The 18,720-nt window shown below is 46.3% G+C and overlaps 1 protein-coding gene across 2 annotated transcripts in view; it reads right to left on the reverse strand.

Moving 5' to 3' along the window:
- PBXIP1 (PBX homeobox interacting protein 1) overlaps positions 1 to 18,720 on the reverse strand; it is a 120,767-nt gene that overhangs the window by 59,475 nt on the left and 42,572 nt on the right. The window contains exons 2-3 of one of the 2 annotated variants that reach the window (XM_086947359.1): positions 14,600 to 14,697; positions 8,437 to 8,503 (exon numbers count right to left, since the gene is read on the reverse strand). In XM_086947359.1, coding sequence (XP_086803485.1) covers positions 8,437 to 8,503; positions 14,600 to 14,659 — 127 coding nt within the window. In that variant the 5' untranslated portion in view covers positions 14,660 to 14,697. Of the gene's footprint in view, positions 1 to 8,415; positions 8,504 to 14,599; positions 14,698 to 18,720 lie in introns of both variants that reach the window. The other variant, XM_086947358.1, reaches the window with a different exon arrangement.

Below are 18,720 nucleotides of genomic sequence, written 5' to 3' on the forward strand. Positions count from 1 at the left end.
GGACACTTCTGCTTCACAGCGCCTGCAGCTGCAACAGCTCCAAGCACCAAGAACCTGCGTGACAGAACCCGACGCCACTTCGACCCTGTGCACCCACGGCCTGTGGGTGAGGTAACTTTGCAACGCCGGTGTCCTTACACTGGTACACACCTCTAGGGTCTGTGTCTGAAGTTTTGTGTTCCTAGGTTCAGCGGAAGTATCATTTAATTCACTTTAACTAACTTTTACGCACCATTGACTTTACATTGGTGCGCGCCGCACTTTCCGTGCTGCACCCGTATCCTGTGGGCTACTCCCGACTTCTTCATTGCTTGTCCTGACTGCTCCCAGCGAATCTCTAGGCCCTAGGCCTAACCATTGTTCGATAAGTGTTACTTATACCATTTTTTTAGTATATGGTCTGAGTGGCCCCCCGCCCTCAGCCATAATTGTGCCAACTTTATATGTTTAACAGTGCTTTTGATTTAACGCTTGTGCCCCTTTCCTCATAAAGAGTACTGGGGAGTAATTTAGAAATAAATACATATATTTTTACAATATATACTTGTGTGGTGTCCTTTCATTTGATTACAGGATTGTATGTGGTAAAACAAGCTCGCTTAACACGACCTCTTAAGTTAAGCCTTTAAGGCTGCTTAGTCCATGCTACCACTAGGATAGCTTGTCTACAAGGTTGACTTACAACCTGACATCTTTGGGGTTTGTTTGGACTGATACCCAGTGGTTCCAGAATTGGAAACACTACATATCAGGCCAACTTCTCACATTGGTGGCAGCGGTGGGATTTGAGCTTGCTGTTTGTTTTACCATTGCAATCTTTATCAAATTGAAAGATCACATCAAGTACCTCTAGGTACATATAAATCAAAAGCTTAGCATATTAAGTTCTACTGAACTTAGTAGTTGTAGATTAAAGGGATTAGCACACCCTGACTACAACTCACTAGCAAGGTACAGTAGGAAAACACTTAGTGTAGGTAAGTGCATCACTTACACCTCACTAGCAGTCATGTCTGATACAGATAGAGCCTCAGGCTCTGCTCCTGTAGAAGTTGATCCTATAGGGACAACATCCAGATATGACAACCTTAGCCACAAAGACCTGAGTGCCTTGTGCACAGCCAGGGGGCTAAAAAAGGGCAGAGGCCCTACCATTCCTTCCCTAATAGCTCTCCTAGAAAAGGATGACCTAGATAAGGTGAGTCAGGCTCCCTTAGAATCCAGTGAAGGGATACTCTCCCCTGAGAATGAGGATCTTCCTGAAGAAGAAGAGGAAGAGGAAGGCTCTGATTTAGAAGAGCCTGAAGATCAGGATCAGAGGGGAAACCAGGTACAGGTTGCCAGGCTTAACCAGGCCAACCTAGACCTACATGGGAATGGAGAGGGCCAGCACCTCTCCAGATCTCATAACCAAATTCTCCCAGGTAACAGAAGGGAGAGATCTCTATCAAGGGACTCTCACCTTTCTAGTGCCTCAAGAGAATCTCAGAGAGGGATGACTCCCTCCCAGAGGAAAGAGCATAGGGCCAGGATGAGGGCTGTCCAACTCCAAATAGAAAGGGAAGAGGTAGCCTTGGCTCAAGCTAAACTTGCTTTAGCAAGAGAAAGAAGATTGTGTGGCTTAGATGCCACTGGTGGCAGCAAAATTCCTAAAGAGAAACCCAGGTCCTATGATAGTAGAAACCTGACAAAGATTGTGCCCCCCTATCAGGAAGGGGATGACATCCACAAATGGATGACTGCTCTGGAGAGAGCCTGCATGGTACAGCAGGTTCCTGAGGAACAGTGGGCAGCAATCTTATGGTACTCCTTTTCAGAGAAAGGGAGGGATAGGCTCCTCACTGTCAGACATGAGGATGCCAGCAATTACAAAGTCCTGAAGAGTGTTCTGATAGATGGGTTTGGCTTAACCACTGAACAGTACAGGTTAAAGTTCAGAGATACCCAGAAGACACAGACTCAGGACTGGACTGATTTTGTTGATTGTGCAACTAAGGCTCTGGAGGGTTGGCTGAATGGCAGCAAAGTACATGACTTCACAGGATTGTATAATTTGATTATGAGGGAGCAGATCCTTAGTAATTGTCAGAACCAGCTCTTACACCAGCACCTGGTGGACTCAGATTTGACCTCTCCCCAAGAATTGGGAAAGAGGGCAGATAAGTGGGTCAGAACCAGGATTAGGCCTAAGAATCAGGACAATAACCAGAAGAAGGAGTCTACCAAGCCTCAAGATAAGGGTGGGGATAAAAGTAAAGAAAACACTTCCCCAGGGCCCCAAAACTCCAAGAAGGGGGGTGGGTCCCAAGACACTTCTTCAACAGAGAAAAAGCCTTATTGCCATGCCTGTAAACAGGTTGGGCATTACAAAACAGACAGCTGTTGTCCCAAGAATGGCAATAAAGAAAACATACCTCCAAAGCCAGCTCCAACACCTCCTGTTACTGTCAGCAGTAATCCCCCAGGAAGTGGGAGCACACCCAGGAATCTGGGTGGGTTTACTTTTGGAGCCCAAGGGGACCCTGGCCTATCCAGGTCCCCATCCCCAAATGATCTTGTTTATGAGACTGGCATGGGGTTTGCCAACTTCTCTGTTTGCCCAAATACCTTGAGCAAATATAAACAAGAACCCATCATCAATGGTTTGAAAGTTGAAGCTTTTAGAGACACAGGGGCTAGCATCACCATGGTGGCTGACTGTATAGTCCCCTCTAAGCAACTTTTACCAGGTGCCACATACCAGGTAACAAACATTGATGGTATCCAAACAAATCATCCCATGGCAGTAGTAAGTCTCAGCTGGGGAGGTGTCACTGGCCCAAAGAGAGTGGCAGTGTCACCAAACTTGCCTGTAGACTGCCTACTGGGCAATGATTTAGAAATCTCAGCCTGGGCTGAGGTTGAACAGGAAATCCATTCTAGAATGGTAAATTCCAATGGAAAGGTTAGTGGGGCTGTACGGGCTATAGCCCCAATTCAAGATGTCCTTCCTGAAAAGGTTGGTAGGGCTGAGCAACTCTCTGCCCCATCTTTACCAGAAGCTCTTCCAAGACAGAATAGCAAAGCTGTTATGATAACAGCAGAAACCCAAACTGAGTCTCCTCCTGAAAAGGTTGGTGGGGCTGTGATGGCCACAGCCCAAACTCAAACAGATATGTGTGTTGTGAAGCCTGAAATGATGGATCACTCCACCCAAACTGAGAGCATGGAGGAGGAAGAGAAATCTCCCCCTCACCAGACAGTAGGACAGGATCAGCCTCCTCAGGGAACTGATCTTACCCCTGATGAAGGAACTGCCCCAGAGGTTGTTAGGCCTGGCCTGACAGAGCCTCTGATGGCAGTGGACCCTTCTCAGGTGGGATCCAGTCTGGAGCAGGTAACCTGCCCCTCTCTACCTTGCCTCAGTCAGCCCAGGGCTGCAGAGGACAAGAAGGACAGTGAGACCCAGAGGGCCCCCTGTCAAATAAAGCACCCCCATCAACAGATTAGGGGCACCAAAACTAGTAGGCCTAGTAAGGTGAAAACTTTAAAAACTCCTGAGGGAGCCCCCTTAAAAACAGTTAGGGACCTCCCACAGATGGATTCTGTTGGGCACAGCCAAACCTGGGACCCAAAGGGCCCAAACCTGAACTGTCCCTCCAGCAAGCCAAACAGAGGGACCCAGCCTCCAGCTTTAGGTAGCCAGAGGTTGACCCTGAGAGCTCAGTGCAACTCAGTTGAAGAAAGAAAGGCACACATGGTGGAAGATAATTGGAGGAAGTTGAGCCCAAAAATAGTGGGGCCTCACTTCAATACTCCATATCCAAACCAGCCTTTAACTTTGCATAAACACACCCAAGGTAGTGATTCCCTATGGTGGAGACCCTCTAATACCCCTAGGGTGAGGGACTGCTTAGTGGACCATGAGACAGGGGGTACCCATGCTAGTGCAGGTACTTCCTTATATGGCCACTCAGGCAATATAGGCTTACCTGGCCAAGGATAGCCTTATCTCCTTTCGTTTGGGGGGGGGTTATGTAGGAAGGTGGCTACCTGACTATGGTTACCCCAGATTTTTTGCCCTGTGTTTAGCTGGTTTTCGACTTAGTTGGCCTGGTTCCCTGCTAATCAGGGCCCCAGGCTATCTGCTCTCTCTGTAAAATGGATTCCATGTACCCTAGGTGCATAACTAGATTGGCTTGGGTCACCTTATCAGCCCCTGTACAGTGCACTATAGGTGCCCAGGGCATAGGTGCATCCAAGGCCTACCAGGGGCTGCAGCATATCTTTTGCCACCCCTGGCTGGCTATCTAAATTGACACAACTGGCTGATCACTCAGCTGGGGCAAGTGGGTGTAACCACCCCTTGCTTAGATATAGTATACCTATATCTAAACCTATATCTGGACACATATATAACCTGTGAGCCACTCCTATGGAAGGCCTCATCAATCCTGGAGGCAGAGTGCGTGGTTTTATGTGAGATGGAGCTCTGGCATGAGCTGAGCCTGTCTGCAGCTGTCGGGAACAACTCCCTAAGCTGATCCGGGATAATGCCATACCATATACTCTTAAGCGCCTTATAATCCTCGCGGTTATATAGCAACTTTGGTTTGGCTTTATCAAAACATGTCGTGTAAGGTGTCATACGAATTGGAATACTACCCTTCTAGAGGGAGAAGACATGTTACTTTACTGAAACGCGGTTGATTTAAAATGAGCCTCAGATCCACAAAATGGATGCCCCTGCCACAGACACGGGTCTGGCCTCCTGCTGCTGACCGAAACCCGGCAGAGGAGGCCTGGACAAAGAGTTTCCTGTCACAGGGCGGTGTCAAACCACCCCAGACAGGAGATAGTGGATTGGAGTAGGGAGGTTTCAAAGAAACCAGACACTGCCTGGGGAGCACAAGGCTGCCCCTTGCAGGATCCGGCCAAACCGGTTCTGGGGCCTCCCAGCCCCTGTCCCAGCGCGGCCAGGATCACAGGAGAGGGGTGTAACCACCCCCTTCCTGGGTCCCACCCATAGGAGGGGACCTAGCAGGATGTCCAACCCCCTAGATTCGAATAAGAGGGGGAGCAGTCCCAACGGACTTCAGATCATCCTGAAGAAACATAAGAAACGAAATCTGGACCCTTCGACTTTCTACACGACGTGAGAAGACTGAAGAATCTCCCTTGTGGTCAAGGAGTGACCACCCTGTGCAAACAGGCACCATCCAGCCCTCGACCCTTGCTTTGTTGCAGTTCCCGCCGGAACTCGAGCGACAGAGATCGACGAGATCAAGCTTGCCTGCCTTCTACCTGCCCGATCCACAGTCCCTGCAGAGCTGAGACCCGTGGAGGCGACCGGAAGCGTGGGGCACGCCATCTTGAAAAGGCCACGAGACGCTGACCGTGCAGCCCACGAGTGACCCTCGAAGCTGTACACCGGGGTTTGAGAAGCCCCAGCCCCGAGCTCCACTTGCACCAAAGCTCACCCCTCCACACTCGACGAGTGCTGCGTGGGGCCCTTCTGCCTGTGTGTGCTCGACGCGTTGGCCCGGTCACTTGCCAGCTGGCTTGTGGCCCCTGTGCCGGCGAAACTTGAAATCCGACTTGCTTTTCTGGTTGCTCCAGATCTGCACCAGCTCCTGTGAAAAGGAGCACCCACTCTGACCCTCCTGGTTCGAGTGATAAGCAATCTCCCGGTTCTGCGTGGATTGCTTTTGCCAAGTGCTGTTTGCTGCAATCTTGAAGCCGACGGTGCTGACGGCGAGAGCCTACGTGGGACAGATCGTGACCTGCTCCTGGACGTCGCAGATGCCCCAGAGCCCACGTGACAGCGGAGAGAAGCCTATCGACAACCGCCTGGTTGCGCCCGACATTGCCTGGTTCCGTCCTGGTTCCACCCTGGTCACTGCTGAGTGACCCAGACTCTGTCCCCTCTGCTTTCAGGTACTTTTCTACTTCGATCCACCCTTGGATCGCACCGGACACTTCTGCTTCACAGCGCCTGCAGCTGCAACAGCTCCAAGCACCAAGAACCTGCGTGACAGAACCCGACGCCACTTCGACCCTGTGCACCCACGGCCTGTGGGTGAGGTAACTTTGCAACGCCGGTGTCCTTACACTGGTACACACCTCTAGGGTCTGTGTCTGAAGTTTTGTGTTCCTAGGTTCAGCGGAAGTATCATTTAATTCACTTTAACTAACTTTTACGCACCATTGACTTTACATTGGTGCGCGCCGCACTTTCCGTGCTGCACCCGTATCCTGTGGGCTACTCCCGACTTCTTCATTGCTTGTCCTGACTGCTCCCAGCGAATCTCTAGGCCCTAGGCCTAACCATTGTTCGATAAGTGTTACTTATACCATTTTTTTAGTATATGGTCTGAGTGGCCCCCCGCCCTCAGCCATAATTGTGCCAACTTTATATGTTTAACAGTGCTTTTGATTTAACGCTTGTGCCCCTTTCCTCATAAAGAGTACTGGGGAGTAATTTAGAAATAAATACATATATTTTTACAATATATACTTGTGTGGTGTCCTTTCATTTGATTACAGGATTGTATGTGGTAAAACAAGCTCGCTTAACACGACCTCTTAAGTTAAGCCTTTAAGGCTGCTTAGTCCATGCTACCACTAGGATAGCTTGTCTACAAGGTTGACTTACAACCTGACATCTTTGGGGTTTGTTTGGACTGATACCCAGTGGTTCCAGAATTGGAAACACTACATATCAGGCCAACTTCTCACACTGTGTATAGATTACTGCGTCACAACATTTCGCATAAAATTCAATGTTGTTTAGCACCATGCTACTTGCATTAGAATAAATAAAACAGTATAAATAAAACAGTTGAACTGAACAGCCTCCCCCAAGTATAGTTCTTGTTCGAGGACCCCCACATTCTTAAAATGACCCTAATTTAAAGAAGTTGACGAAACTACCACAAAAGACTCGATATGAAAACGCTGAAGTGATAATAGAACCGGTAACCACAACGATGCATTAATGTACAAAATGGAGTTGGCGTAATCACTTAGCACTTGGCATTTCCAAAATACCAAAACATTATCTTTATTTTTTTCTCTGACCCAAGTGACAAAGGGGAGTAGCGCATGTTTATAGACGAATTAAGTGGTGAAATTAAACAAACATACATTCAATACCCAAAAAGCATAACCCGTTAGTGGCAACGTTAAATGAAATATATTCGAAGGACACATTTTATGGGACACAAAAACGTACAGCCGTGAACGGCGGCTGCGCGCGAGCACTAGCACGCAATCTGAGAGGCAGGGACGGCACGCGACTGGGGCAAGCCGGTGTGTCCTGTTGAAAGAGGGTACCCCTCCTTAGGTGCTCGGTGACTTGTTGGGGGCCTGTTGACGACTGTGCACCTGCCCGTCCTTGTGCAAGACAGTCTGTCCAGTGCTCACCCTCATTTGGCGAACGTCACCATGGAGCGCAAAGACACGCCGAGATGAGGTAGGAAGGGGGGGGTGTCTCTGTGTGTGCGTGCGCATGCGCTGCGGCGAGGGGGGGATGTTCTGTATGTGTGTGTGTGTGTGTGTGGGTGAGTGTGTGTATGTGCGGCGAGGGGGGGGGGGTCTGTATGTGTGTGCGTGCGTGTGAGTCTGCTTCCAAGGAGCCATGGGAGACAGGAAGCGCGCGCGACCTGATCCCAGTTCCGAGGTTGCGCGTGCACCTCACTTGTCTGTCTCCCTTGACTCCTTGAAAGCCAGAATGATTACAATAGAGTCTCGGAACAACAGATTGCTTCGCAATCTGTTCGCAGTTCCGAGACCTAAAAATGGGCTGAGTCTTGCAGATGCTATGGTGATATGAGGACAGAAAATAAGAACTTAAAGTGCATTTTATAGGGAAGATTTGGGACAAAGTTTCACAAAGGGTTATATACTATCTGGATTACTATTGAAGACTGGAAGTTTCTTATAGTGACATGCGAGACTGGGTAGTGTTGAAGAAGCTATCCGGTATTATTTCTATTCTAGGATTCAGAACATGATTTAGTCCTGTTATACCACCAAAAGTTAGCCCATGTCTGAAGCATCAAGGGCTTCTTTTCTGATAAGCAAGGACATTGGTTCCTTGAAGTGCTTTTTTTCTCTCTGCTTTTCATTTTGTTTTGCATATGCAGCCCCTTCGGATTAGCCCCTAAGGAGGTAAAGTTTAGGTTTGAGAGATGGATTTCTTTTAGAGTGGAATTGTTCCATGTTTAGTGTTACCACAACTTCTTACAAGCAGTAATAACCCCAGGCTAAGCTTTTTTATTCACAAAATAAATAGAAAAGTAGAAAATAAATATAAAAATATATTAAAATAATAAAAAAACCACAAATGCAGTAGTAATGGATGTAAAATGGGATAAGCACACAAGGGAAGGTTTGTTAGCTTCATTTTCCATTTTGCTCCAAAACGTAACTAACCTCTGGGAGATCTTGTTTTACCTGTTGGTTCTCTGCCGACTGCCGTCCTGGGGTCTTGCTCGGGGCCCAAAGTCTCCACTACAAAGCCCTGGAAAGCAGAGAGTTGAGTAAGGTCATTATCTTTGGTGCACTGGTCAAGATGGCCTCTGCAGGGCCTTACGGCCACATGCATCAAAGTCCGTTTTTGCGATTCCTTATTTGCGATTTTTAGGGAATCGCAAATAAGGAATCGCAAAACGGGATGCATGATTGAAATTGCATAAAATTTGCGATTCGGTAAAAATCGCAATTTTTACCAAATCGCAAATATTATGCGAATTCCAATTTGCGATTTCGCAATTCCCATTGATTCCTATGGGCCAAAAGGCCCATAGGAATCAATGGGAATTGCGAATTCGCAAATTGGAATTCGCAAAATGTAAATGCATTCCATGAGTGCAGGGGGGGGTCCAAAGGACCCCCCCCTGCACCCCTGAAATGTATTTTAAAATGGATGTTTCACACACACATGTCCTAAGGACATGTGTGTCTGTAACATGACAGTGTTTAAAATGCTAATTTTAGCATTTTAAACCTTTTTCGCAAATTACCACGAGGTTCACCCTCGTGGTAATTTGCCCCCCCTAATTGCGAATTCGCAATTTTAAAAACAATCATGCATTGCTTTTAAGGAATCGCAAATTTGCGATTCCTTAGAAGCAATCGCATTTTTGGAAATCGCTAAAAATAGCGATTTTTCCAAAAATGATTGATGCATACTAAAAAGGTATTTAGGAATCGAAAACGGCCGATTTTACCGAATCGCACCGTTTGCGATTCCTAAATACCTTGATGCATGTGGCCGTTAGATTGGAAGGATAGGGCGCAGTTCCTAGACTTCAAGCTTTGCAGGGCAGACACGGCGGAAAATAGTCTAGCCCTTTAGATACATAAACACGGCTCTTTAAAGAGTCCTATCATAGAATCAGCAGAAAGGGGCTCACTGCGACCCAGAAGAACATAAATTGACTCAAGTACAGTTCATCATCAAAAAGTAAATGTATTATTTTATTAAATTTTTCCCAAAATAAACAATTGATTGACATTCTAACACACTATAATACAATCCAGATCAGATTGGTCCTCACAATCATTATATTGTCAAAAATAGAAGGTCCCAACCAAACAACCCAACACTCATTCAATCAATCATAAACCAAACTCACACATTCTCACCTTATAATCTAATAAAGAAAATCTTCAAACATACTAACACGTTCAAAATCCAATCAATCAAAATCAACCTATGGCCCCCAGATGTTGTACAAATATACAGGGTCCTGCAGAGTCTCAAGGTGAAAATTAGAGACTAGATGACCAAAAAGCAGGACAATATCAAGCTTTGCAGGGGCTTAGGGCTTCAAGTTTACTTCGTGGGACTCACGGAGTATGATTGGAGTAGATATAAGGTGTAAAGAGGGGGAATTCTGAGTGGAGTGGTTTTTGGAGCAAAGTACTTAGGTGTGAGGTTTGGAATGGAAGGATTGGGAATTAGGGCTTGGCAGAAGTTAGGGAGTTTGAGTGATAGAGGGACAGTATTGTGCCCTGTGCTCTCTATTGTGCTCCCAAAGCCCTTGTTGAAGCTGGAACCTCCCCCCACAGCTGCCGCTATTGCTGCCTAGGGTCAAGCCTAGAGCACCGGTAGCCTAGTCCTCCCAGCCCTGGTATCGTAGAGTGACAGGACTGTCACTAGGGATCCAAAGAAAGGATTTCTCTCAGAGCCCTAGGCTTGTGCCTTCTGAGAAAACTGAGCTCTGAAGGTAAGGCAATGATGTGTGAATGAAGTGCTTAATTTGTGCCAATGTTTGCCGGTACTCAGTACTGATGTTTAATTTTTAATACAAACACTTGTGACAGTTCACCACATGGTAGCACTGCTTGTCGATTTAGTGGGGAAGTGCATCAGTTTAACAATTAAATACATACTTATAAATAATTAAGAGTGCTCTCAGGCCGTTCTTACTGCTTTGGTTGGCTTGGAATTGTGCCAACTGTCACATTTATAGGAGTGTGATGTTTAGTAGGGAGCGTTTATACTGGCTTGAGGCACTGATGGCAAATCCAAAGGGTCACATCTATGTGAGAGCTACTGGCTTTGCCAATGTCTTTTACTCATGTTGTACAGCAGTATGGCTGCTGTTCAGCAGTGGCATGGCATAGAGGAGAGTACCATAGAGTAGAGTGGAGTGCTGTGGTGTAGAGTAGAGTGGAATGGCATGGAGTGGCATAGAGTGGCAGCGAGTAGAGTGGCGTGGAGTGGCATTGTGTGGAATGGTATGGCGTGGAATGGCGTAGAGTAAAGTGAAGTGGTGTACAGTAGAGTGGCACAGAGTAGAGCGTCGTACAGGCGAGTAGCGTAGAGTAGAGTGGCACAGAATAGAATGGCATAGAGTGGCATAGAGTAGAATTGTGTAGAGTGGCAGGGCGTAGAGTAACACAGAGTGGAGTGGTGTAGTGTGGCATAGAGTAGAGTAGTGTATAGTGGCGTAGAGTAATACAGTTGTGAGAGTAAGTAACTAAAGCATCAATAGAGACAATAAATAGGGTGAAAGCATTATTTTAAAAAAAGCTGCGTGCCTGTGTTGAAATTAGGAAAGCACATGCACATCCAGAAATAATACTGAAACGCTTCAAAAATTAAAAAAACTAGCAAGTCGCAAAAAGACGAGAAAGAACACATGTACTTGGTCCATGCTCCAGGGAGGAGCTAACACAAGAATGAAGATAAGACTAGACGGGCTAAGCAATCGAAAGATTGCAAATGAGAGTGACAATGAAAGCAACCAATGGGTTGCTCTGGGTGGGTTGTAAGCCCACTGAATTGTACACAATACATCTTGCAGCACAGCGCATGCACTGTTTAGGCGAGACCTAACAAAACAGCTTCTTTTTAAAGCAATGGTTCGGAATGTTATACACAAGCATTACATATTAAAAAAAACATGAGTATAGGTGCCTCAGTAGCAGTCTTCAACATGATGATCACTTTTACATGTTCTTTGAGGAACAGACACCTTGGTGATAAAACAAACAAGCTAGAATTAAAGAGTTTTGTTGAGAGAAAAAATGTTAATGCCCGAGTTCTGCTGCCCAGCACATGTCTTCCTGTGCAAGGTTACAGTCACAACCCTTATCAGGGAGAGGAGCTAAAAAAGGCTTATCCATGTATAGTTCATGGATAGATATTTGGGAACAGATCCAACAGTGGGCCGAGATGAGATGGGCACTAGCGCAGGGAATACACTTATGATGTGATAAGCCGTACACTAACTCCAGGACAGGAATACACTACCATTGGGATAAGGAGCCAGAAACAATGGCATAGGAGATTCTGAATCCAGCACAACCTGCAAGGTTACTATGCAGAGGATGGGCACAGTGACACAGAGACACTGGCACAAGAGAGATCCCCCATGGTTGTACAAAAAACAGACACTAATTGGGGTCAAGTAGGCCTTTCAGACCCCAAGGCCTGGGTGCCACTCCGCCTTCTGCAGTGCTGATACCTACGCCCTGTATAACCAGGCGCTAAAGAGCGCCAAGAAATCATAGAAAAGGCAAAAGCATCTTTCTTCAACAGCCCCATAACACATCAGGGTTACTGTTATTGTACTTGAGGCCTGTTTTGCGCCCTGCTGCAGCGAGTGGCCCAAATTATGAATTTATCTATGTATTTCCTTCGATACTCGATATATATGGGAATAATAAATTATGTTTCCACATAGTACACAAATCCAGATATAAAATATACGTTTATCTAACTCACTAGTACTCAATTTATTAACCATAGTAAGAACAAATACTGAACTGGCCATGCTGGAATTAAAAACCTGTGATTTGCAAGTTTAACTGCCAACAAGCATTGGCAAAGGCAATAGCTCTAATGTTGGATGCTAGCCTTTTGGCTTAAACAATATTTGCTTTGTTTTGTAATGTTTTTGCTAAACTTTATTATCGGGACAGCTGCAGGGTCATTGCCAATTTAAAAAAAGTGTCTAAAATTTTTTCCAAAAATCAAGCATTGCAGCAGCAGTCCGTGGCACTGCGAAGGTCTGCTCCATGTAGAAGAGTGAAATGCCGTCACTCACTGTGAAGTTGGCCAGTAGTTAAAGTCAGCTGTCCTACTGCCCTACTTATTATGCTATAACAATAGGAAGAAAAATGTGAATGGCAACAACAGACTTATCGACAAGGAGGAATTGCGGACAGCCATTTTAGGTAATTATATACATATAATTTCATTAAAATCAAAAGGCCTTTGTTAACACCGGGCTAGGGGCAGGGTTTGAGGGACTCGCCCTTGACAACAGCTGCTACTGAGCAGGAGAAGCCCTGGTGCCAGGTGCAGTGCCTGCGCATGCGCCCAGGAATCTCTTTCCAGGGACGTTTCAACAACAATAGTAACTTGTACCTCACACAGCGTTTGCTTCGGCAGGCAGCATCCCCAGGGCTGTGTAAACAACAGGTGCTGCTGTTCCCAGCCATAGCTGTACATGGCTGAAGATTGTGTGCCACACAGTTGGACACAGGGCCTGGCTTCCAGCTGTCTCCCCCAATCTTTGCAGGAAGCCAATCAAAGCTGTGCAGGGCATGTGGCCATGTGTGGCAGGATAGGCAGCCGGGCCCGGCCCGTGCAACAACCCAATCGCATTCTGCCATCACCGGCGTCACATGGCCTCTGGTCAAAGCCCGTACCCAGACTCCACCACCAAAAAACTCCTTCTGTGCACTGGATTTGACATGGCACCACCCATTTGGTCTCAGGCCCTGATGCCCAGACGTGGGTCCCTTGCTCACTTTGCCATTGGATTCAAGCTATCCTGGCTGATGAAGGGTGTGACCCCGACACCGGTCCCAGGATGCCCATTTCCAGTTCGGGGACCACCTGGCTTGGCAGTTCGGGCTGGACTGTTCCCATGAGGCACAGGGTCAGACTGATTTGCATATAGCGGGGTCTGAACTGGGGTGGCGAAGTGAGCTAAAGGATGATGATGGATTCAACCCAGATCTGTAACTGGGGGTGAGTGTCTGAAAAGTTTCAGCGCTCCGTCCATCATCTCCTTGTGTTTGCCCTGAGCCCAACCCTCCTTGTGGAGCCAACCTCACACAGCCTTCAGGCATGTGCAGCAGAGAGGGGATCGCATTGCCTTGCCTCTATGGGTGGCTGTTGGCCAATCACAGAAGTGGCCCTCTAAGGATTTTCTTTCTCATTTATTTTTCAGGATTTGTGAATACTGTGCTGGATTTCCAAATCCTGGAGCCCCAGATGCTTCACAGGACCAGGATCCATCAAAGGATTCACAATTTCACTCCAAAAATCTTTTTTTGCATTTTATTTTAATACCATTGTGGGGTGGCTTTTTGGAGCCACCAGACATGGACTTGGGTGTCATTGTGTACTCATCCTTCCTTATGCCCATTTCCTTTTGATTTTTGCAAAAGCAGTGCTAATTGCTCCATGTAGGTAATAGCAGACGAAACGTCATTTTCTTTAGACAGCCTGCCTGCAGGATTTGTGAATCCATGATGGATGATGGAAGAAAAGGTTTCCTTATCCAATGGTGTGTCTTTATATTTTTTAATTGATTCCTAAATCCTGGCGGACTCGCGATACAAGGGGTTAAATTTGTGCAACTAGTACAAATCACAATAAAGAGACAGAGTGACTATTAGGAGAGTTGTTTCCTGTGTAAAGTAGGCAAAGGCTGTTAAAAGTGTTGTTTGGACGTCAATTTTGCAATACTGTGTCAATACATTTAAATGTGACCTTTGCACTGTAGCAATGAATAGTTGCTTTACTGAGCTACATTTATTTTCACTGACAGAGAGAGTGTCTAAATCAATGTTTCAATGTATGAGTGCAAAGACAAAAACAAGTTGTAAAAAAAAACAGTTAGCAAGCTGGGAGTTTTAATTAATCTAATCCAAAGGCCTCCAGCCACTTTAGTTGCTACACAACCTTTCTTTATGTGAAGGTCATAAAAAAGAAAAATCAATGCTTTTAGGAATATTAACACCGATTCATGGTAGCGTTTGGATACCTTTTAGGTCAAGGTGAAATATACATAAATCAATTATTCCAGTATCATTTAACAATCGTGAATGTTTGGCCTGCTCATATTCTAGGAAAGAGGATTCCGGTTACCTCCGTGCTCGCCATGACCCAGTTGTTGTCTGCGGCCCGCGTGTCAGGGTGCTCCGCCATCTTGGGGTGTGACCCGCAACGTCACTTCGGGGGAGAACCTGCAGTGAACAAAATAGGATTAGAGGTGTTTAATGTGGGTGGGGCTATTTCACTTCTGACATGCTGTTTTACTACTTGTACACATTTCAAATAATTGAAACTTGAAATACGTGGACTAGGAGTGTTACAAAGATCTGGGCCGCCATTTTCTGATGGCATAAATCACTGTATAAAGACTGAAAAAAGAAAAGAAGCCACAGCCCTGTATGATCATGCACAAGAAGCTATCTGATTACAGACTGCTAGATCTAGTCTACTAAGAGCTTTGCCCAGCTCAAAAGAAGCGTGGGCCGACCCACGAGGACCCATGACTATGGGGAGAGGATGTGGTCTGACGGCTAGACTGCCGACTTTGGTGCTGGAAACCAAGGTTTGAGCCTCGGGGTCGCGTCCACATCCTGTGATTCTGGGCAAATCACTTAATCTCCCCGTGCCTGAATGTGTAATGTAAATATGGTGCTCATGTAAAGAGCTCCAATACCTTCGGGTTAAGTTCGCGCTATATAAATCTGCATTAAAATAAAAAATTCTCCACAGTAACTAAAGATCTGATTAAAAATAGCTAGCATTAGTGTGGCTATACAATACTATAATATCTTGCATTAACCATCCTCAACCCAGCTCCATCTTCTCTTACTGGTTGACTTTATGCTTCTCGGACCATGCACAGCGCTCCACTGCCTTCTGCTAGGTTCGAGCTATAGAAATACAATATACATACATACATCTCAACGTTAGGCAGTCCTTTTGGTGCCTCACAGGGTACGTGCGGACATTCAGAAAACACCGCCTTATGCAAACATTACCTGTGAGTCGTACCTTGCAAACCACAAGCTCTGACGCGTGACATACCTACCCCGCCCCGCCCAGATGAAAAGGGCTTTGTCGAACGACTGCGCAAGGAGGACTATTTGCCTTGTGGAATTTGACTGGCAAATGAGTGAGAAAAGGAGCAGGCAGGTAACCTGGCTTTGAAAAGCTGGGAGTATTGAAGAAAGTGCTCAAGGGAGGGGTGAATAAGGGAGCAGTACCATTAACTTAACCTACACCTGTCATCAAAACCCGCTACAAAACACTCAAGTCCCAATGAAAAGGTTGATCATTTATAATAATTTAATTTTTATTCTTTATTACAATTCAGGAGCTTGGGTCCTTTGTGTGTCTATGTCTGCTGAATGATCACTATTTGGGGGGGGGGCGGCGATGATGGGAACCCCAATGTGTAAAAAACTGGGGTGTCCTAGTATTCCTTCACTACTGACACATTAGTAAAATGAGTGACTCCATGCCTGCACTTTTAACACCCCACAGTGCAATGTGCTCTCCACTGTGACCACTGTCCCTACTGAACTCTAGAATAAGGGACATATAGCACACAATATGAAGGTGTGGAGAACAAATGTGCTATCTTAATAACATTTCTGTTAGTGCAGTTCTACTGTTTCTATGGTCTTGTGTTACTTTCCTAATCTTTGTGTCCTGGTGTTTCTTGGATTGTTCATTAACAAGAACCATGGTGGTCTGTGTCACTGGGTTTGGTAAGACAGGCGTAAATCGGAATGCCTGTAGTTCTGTTTCATGGTGGTTTTCTGCCTCCCTGTTTGCCCATGCAGTAGGATTTTGCCTGTTACTCATATAAATAGGTTTAATGGCTGGCACTGAGTGGCCTCAAGCGATAATGCTACTAAATAGTGTTATTTGCTAGTTTTATGCTGTTGGAGCTGTGTTGCGCGTGTGGGTGGCTTATGGTTTAGGTAGTGTCTTTTACTGGATGTGTGTGATAAAGTTGTCTGACGAGCGTGTTGCAGTGTTGAGTAGCAATCATTAGCCAACTATTTAGCTATGGACTGTGTTGTACGACTGAGGTTGTGTGGTTTTACTAAGATGTGATGCCTCAGAGAAAGGAGGTTGAGTGAGCTGGGGATGTGCTGGTAAGGGGGCACCACTCTATCAATTATAAGGCGTTAGTGCCAAGTGGTGAATATGGCAGAGAAGGTAGATATATCCGATCTGCTCTTTTGGGGTTAAGTGATTTTTATAAGATACCAAACCTGTAATATGTTCTGCTTCTGTCAAGAATGAGTGCAGTTGAGAGCCTTGTGACAGCCGACTATGCAACTTTTCTGGCTTGTTTTGAATGTGGCATCATTTGTCTACAGTGCCGTGTTGACCTAGCGTGTTGCAGTGTTGAGTAGCAATCATTAGCCAACTATTTAGCTATGGACTGTGTTGTACGACTGAGGTTGTGTGGTTTTACTAAGATGTGATGCCTCAGAGAAAGGAGGTTGAGTGAGCTGGGGATGTGCTGGTAAGGGGGCACCACTCTATCAATTATAAGGCGTTAGTGCCAAGTGGTGAATATGGCAGAGAAGGTAGATATATCCGATCTGCTCTTTTGGGGTTAAGTGATTTTTATAAGATACCAAACCTGTAATATGTTCTGCTTCTGTCAAGAATGAGTGCAGTTGAGAGCCTTGTGACAGCCGACTATGCAACTTTTCTGGCTTGTTTTGAATGTGGCATCATTTGTCTACAGTGCCGTGTTGACCTAGAGCGTGAGGAGCTATTTGATGAATTATTGCCTTTTTTCAGCTTGGTATGAAAACCAGCCATGCTTGGATTACAGCTGGAAGCTGTGTAGGATCAAAAAGCATTGTTACAAGCTCCTAAAAGAAAAGATTGATGGTACATCATAGCACAGAATCAGCCCTCCTGTCAGTGACTGATAACATCAGGATGTCACTTGACGGGGGGAGCTCAGTGAATCTGGTGCTATTGGATTTGTCCGCTGCCTTCGACACGGGGTCGCACAAAATTCTTCTCGGCCGCTTGAGGGAGGTGGGAGTAAAAGGGACCGCCCTTGCGTGGCTTGAAAGCTTTCTTGCGGACAGGCAACAAGGTGTCAAATTAGGCTCCCACAAATCTATCTGTAGGAAGCTCACCAAGGGAGTGCCACAGGGCTCATGCCTGAGCCCCACGTTATTTAACGTATATGTGGCCCCCTTGGCGGACATCATAAGATCTTACGGGTTCTCCCCAATCTCCTACGCTGATGACACCCAGCTGTTGTTTCCCTTCCAAACCATCACACCTGCAGTCATGCAATCCTTTCAAAATGGTATGAGAGCTGTGGCAGGTTGGATGGCCCAGAACTTCCTCCAATGCAATGTGACTAAAACCGAAGTCATGTTGTTTGGAGGGGCCACCCTGCTTTGGTCCCCGGACTGGTGGCCACTTGAGCTAGGACCTGTCCCCGTGCCAAAACAGACCATCAAAAATTTGGGAGTGCGCCTAGACCAAACATTGATACTAAAAGACCATGTCAATCAAGCTACGGGAACCTGTTTCCGAGTAATTGGACTTCTACGACGCATCTTCCCCTTCCTGCCCGACATCCACAGGAAAACGCTGGTACAAGCACTGATCATCGGACGGGTAGACTATTGTAATGGTCTACTCATCTCTGCCAATCAAGAACAACTGTGCAGATTGCAAGTGGTGCAGAACACTGCAGCAAGACTCATCTTGAATGCCCCCCCCCGAACCCCATCACGCCCACTCCTCTCTCACCTTCACTGGCTCCCGGTGAGACAACGCGTCAACTTTAAACTATGTTGCATAATGCATAAGTGTATTTATGGGTCCGGTCCCAAATACCTAAGAGACATCTTTGTCCCTTGCTCTCCTGGACGTGCCCTGCGCTCCAGTAACACCATGTTGATGCAGGTGCCCAGAGTGACCAGAGCAAGACAGGGAGGCCGGGCCCCCTCACTCAAAGGCCCCTTGCTTTGGAACTCCCTGCCTCCACAGCTGAGACAAATCCCTAATCTCCTCTCTTTTAGGAAAAAATTAAAAACATACCTATTTACCCTAGATTAATTCCCTCCTGCTCCCCTACACTGTCATCCCCTAATATGTTTCTCAACCCTTACAGAAGCTACGCTCGGAGATACCCCTTCGGGGCTGATTCAGGCGCGTTATAAGAATATAAATAAATAAATAAATAAATATGTTTAGGTTTT

This window comes from Lissotriton vulgaris, chromosome 12 (genome assembly GCF_964263255.1).
Source record: "Lissotriton vulgaris chromosome 12, aLisVul1.2, whole genome shotgun sequence".
Lineage (NCBI taxonomy): Eukaryota > Metazoa > Chordata > Amphibia > Caudata > Salamandridae > Lissotriton > Lissotriton vulgaris.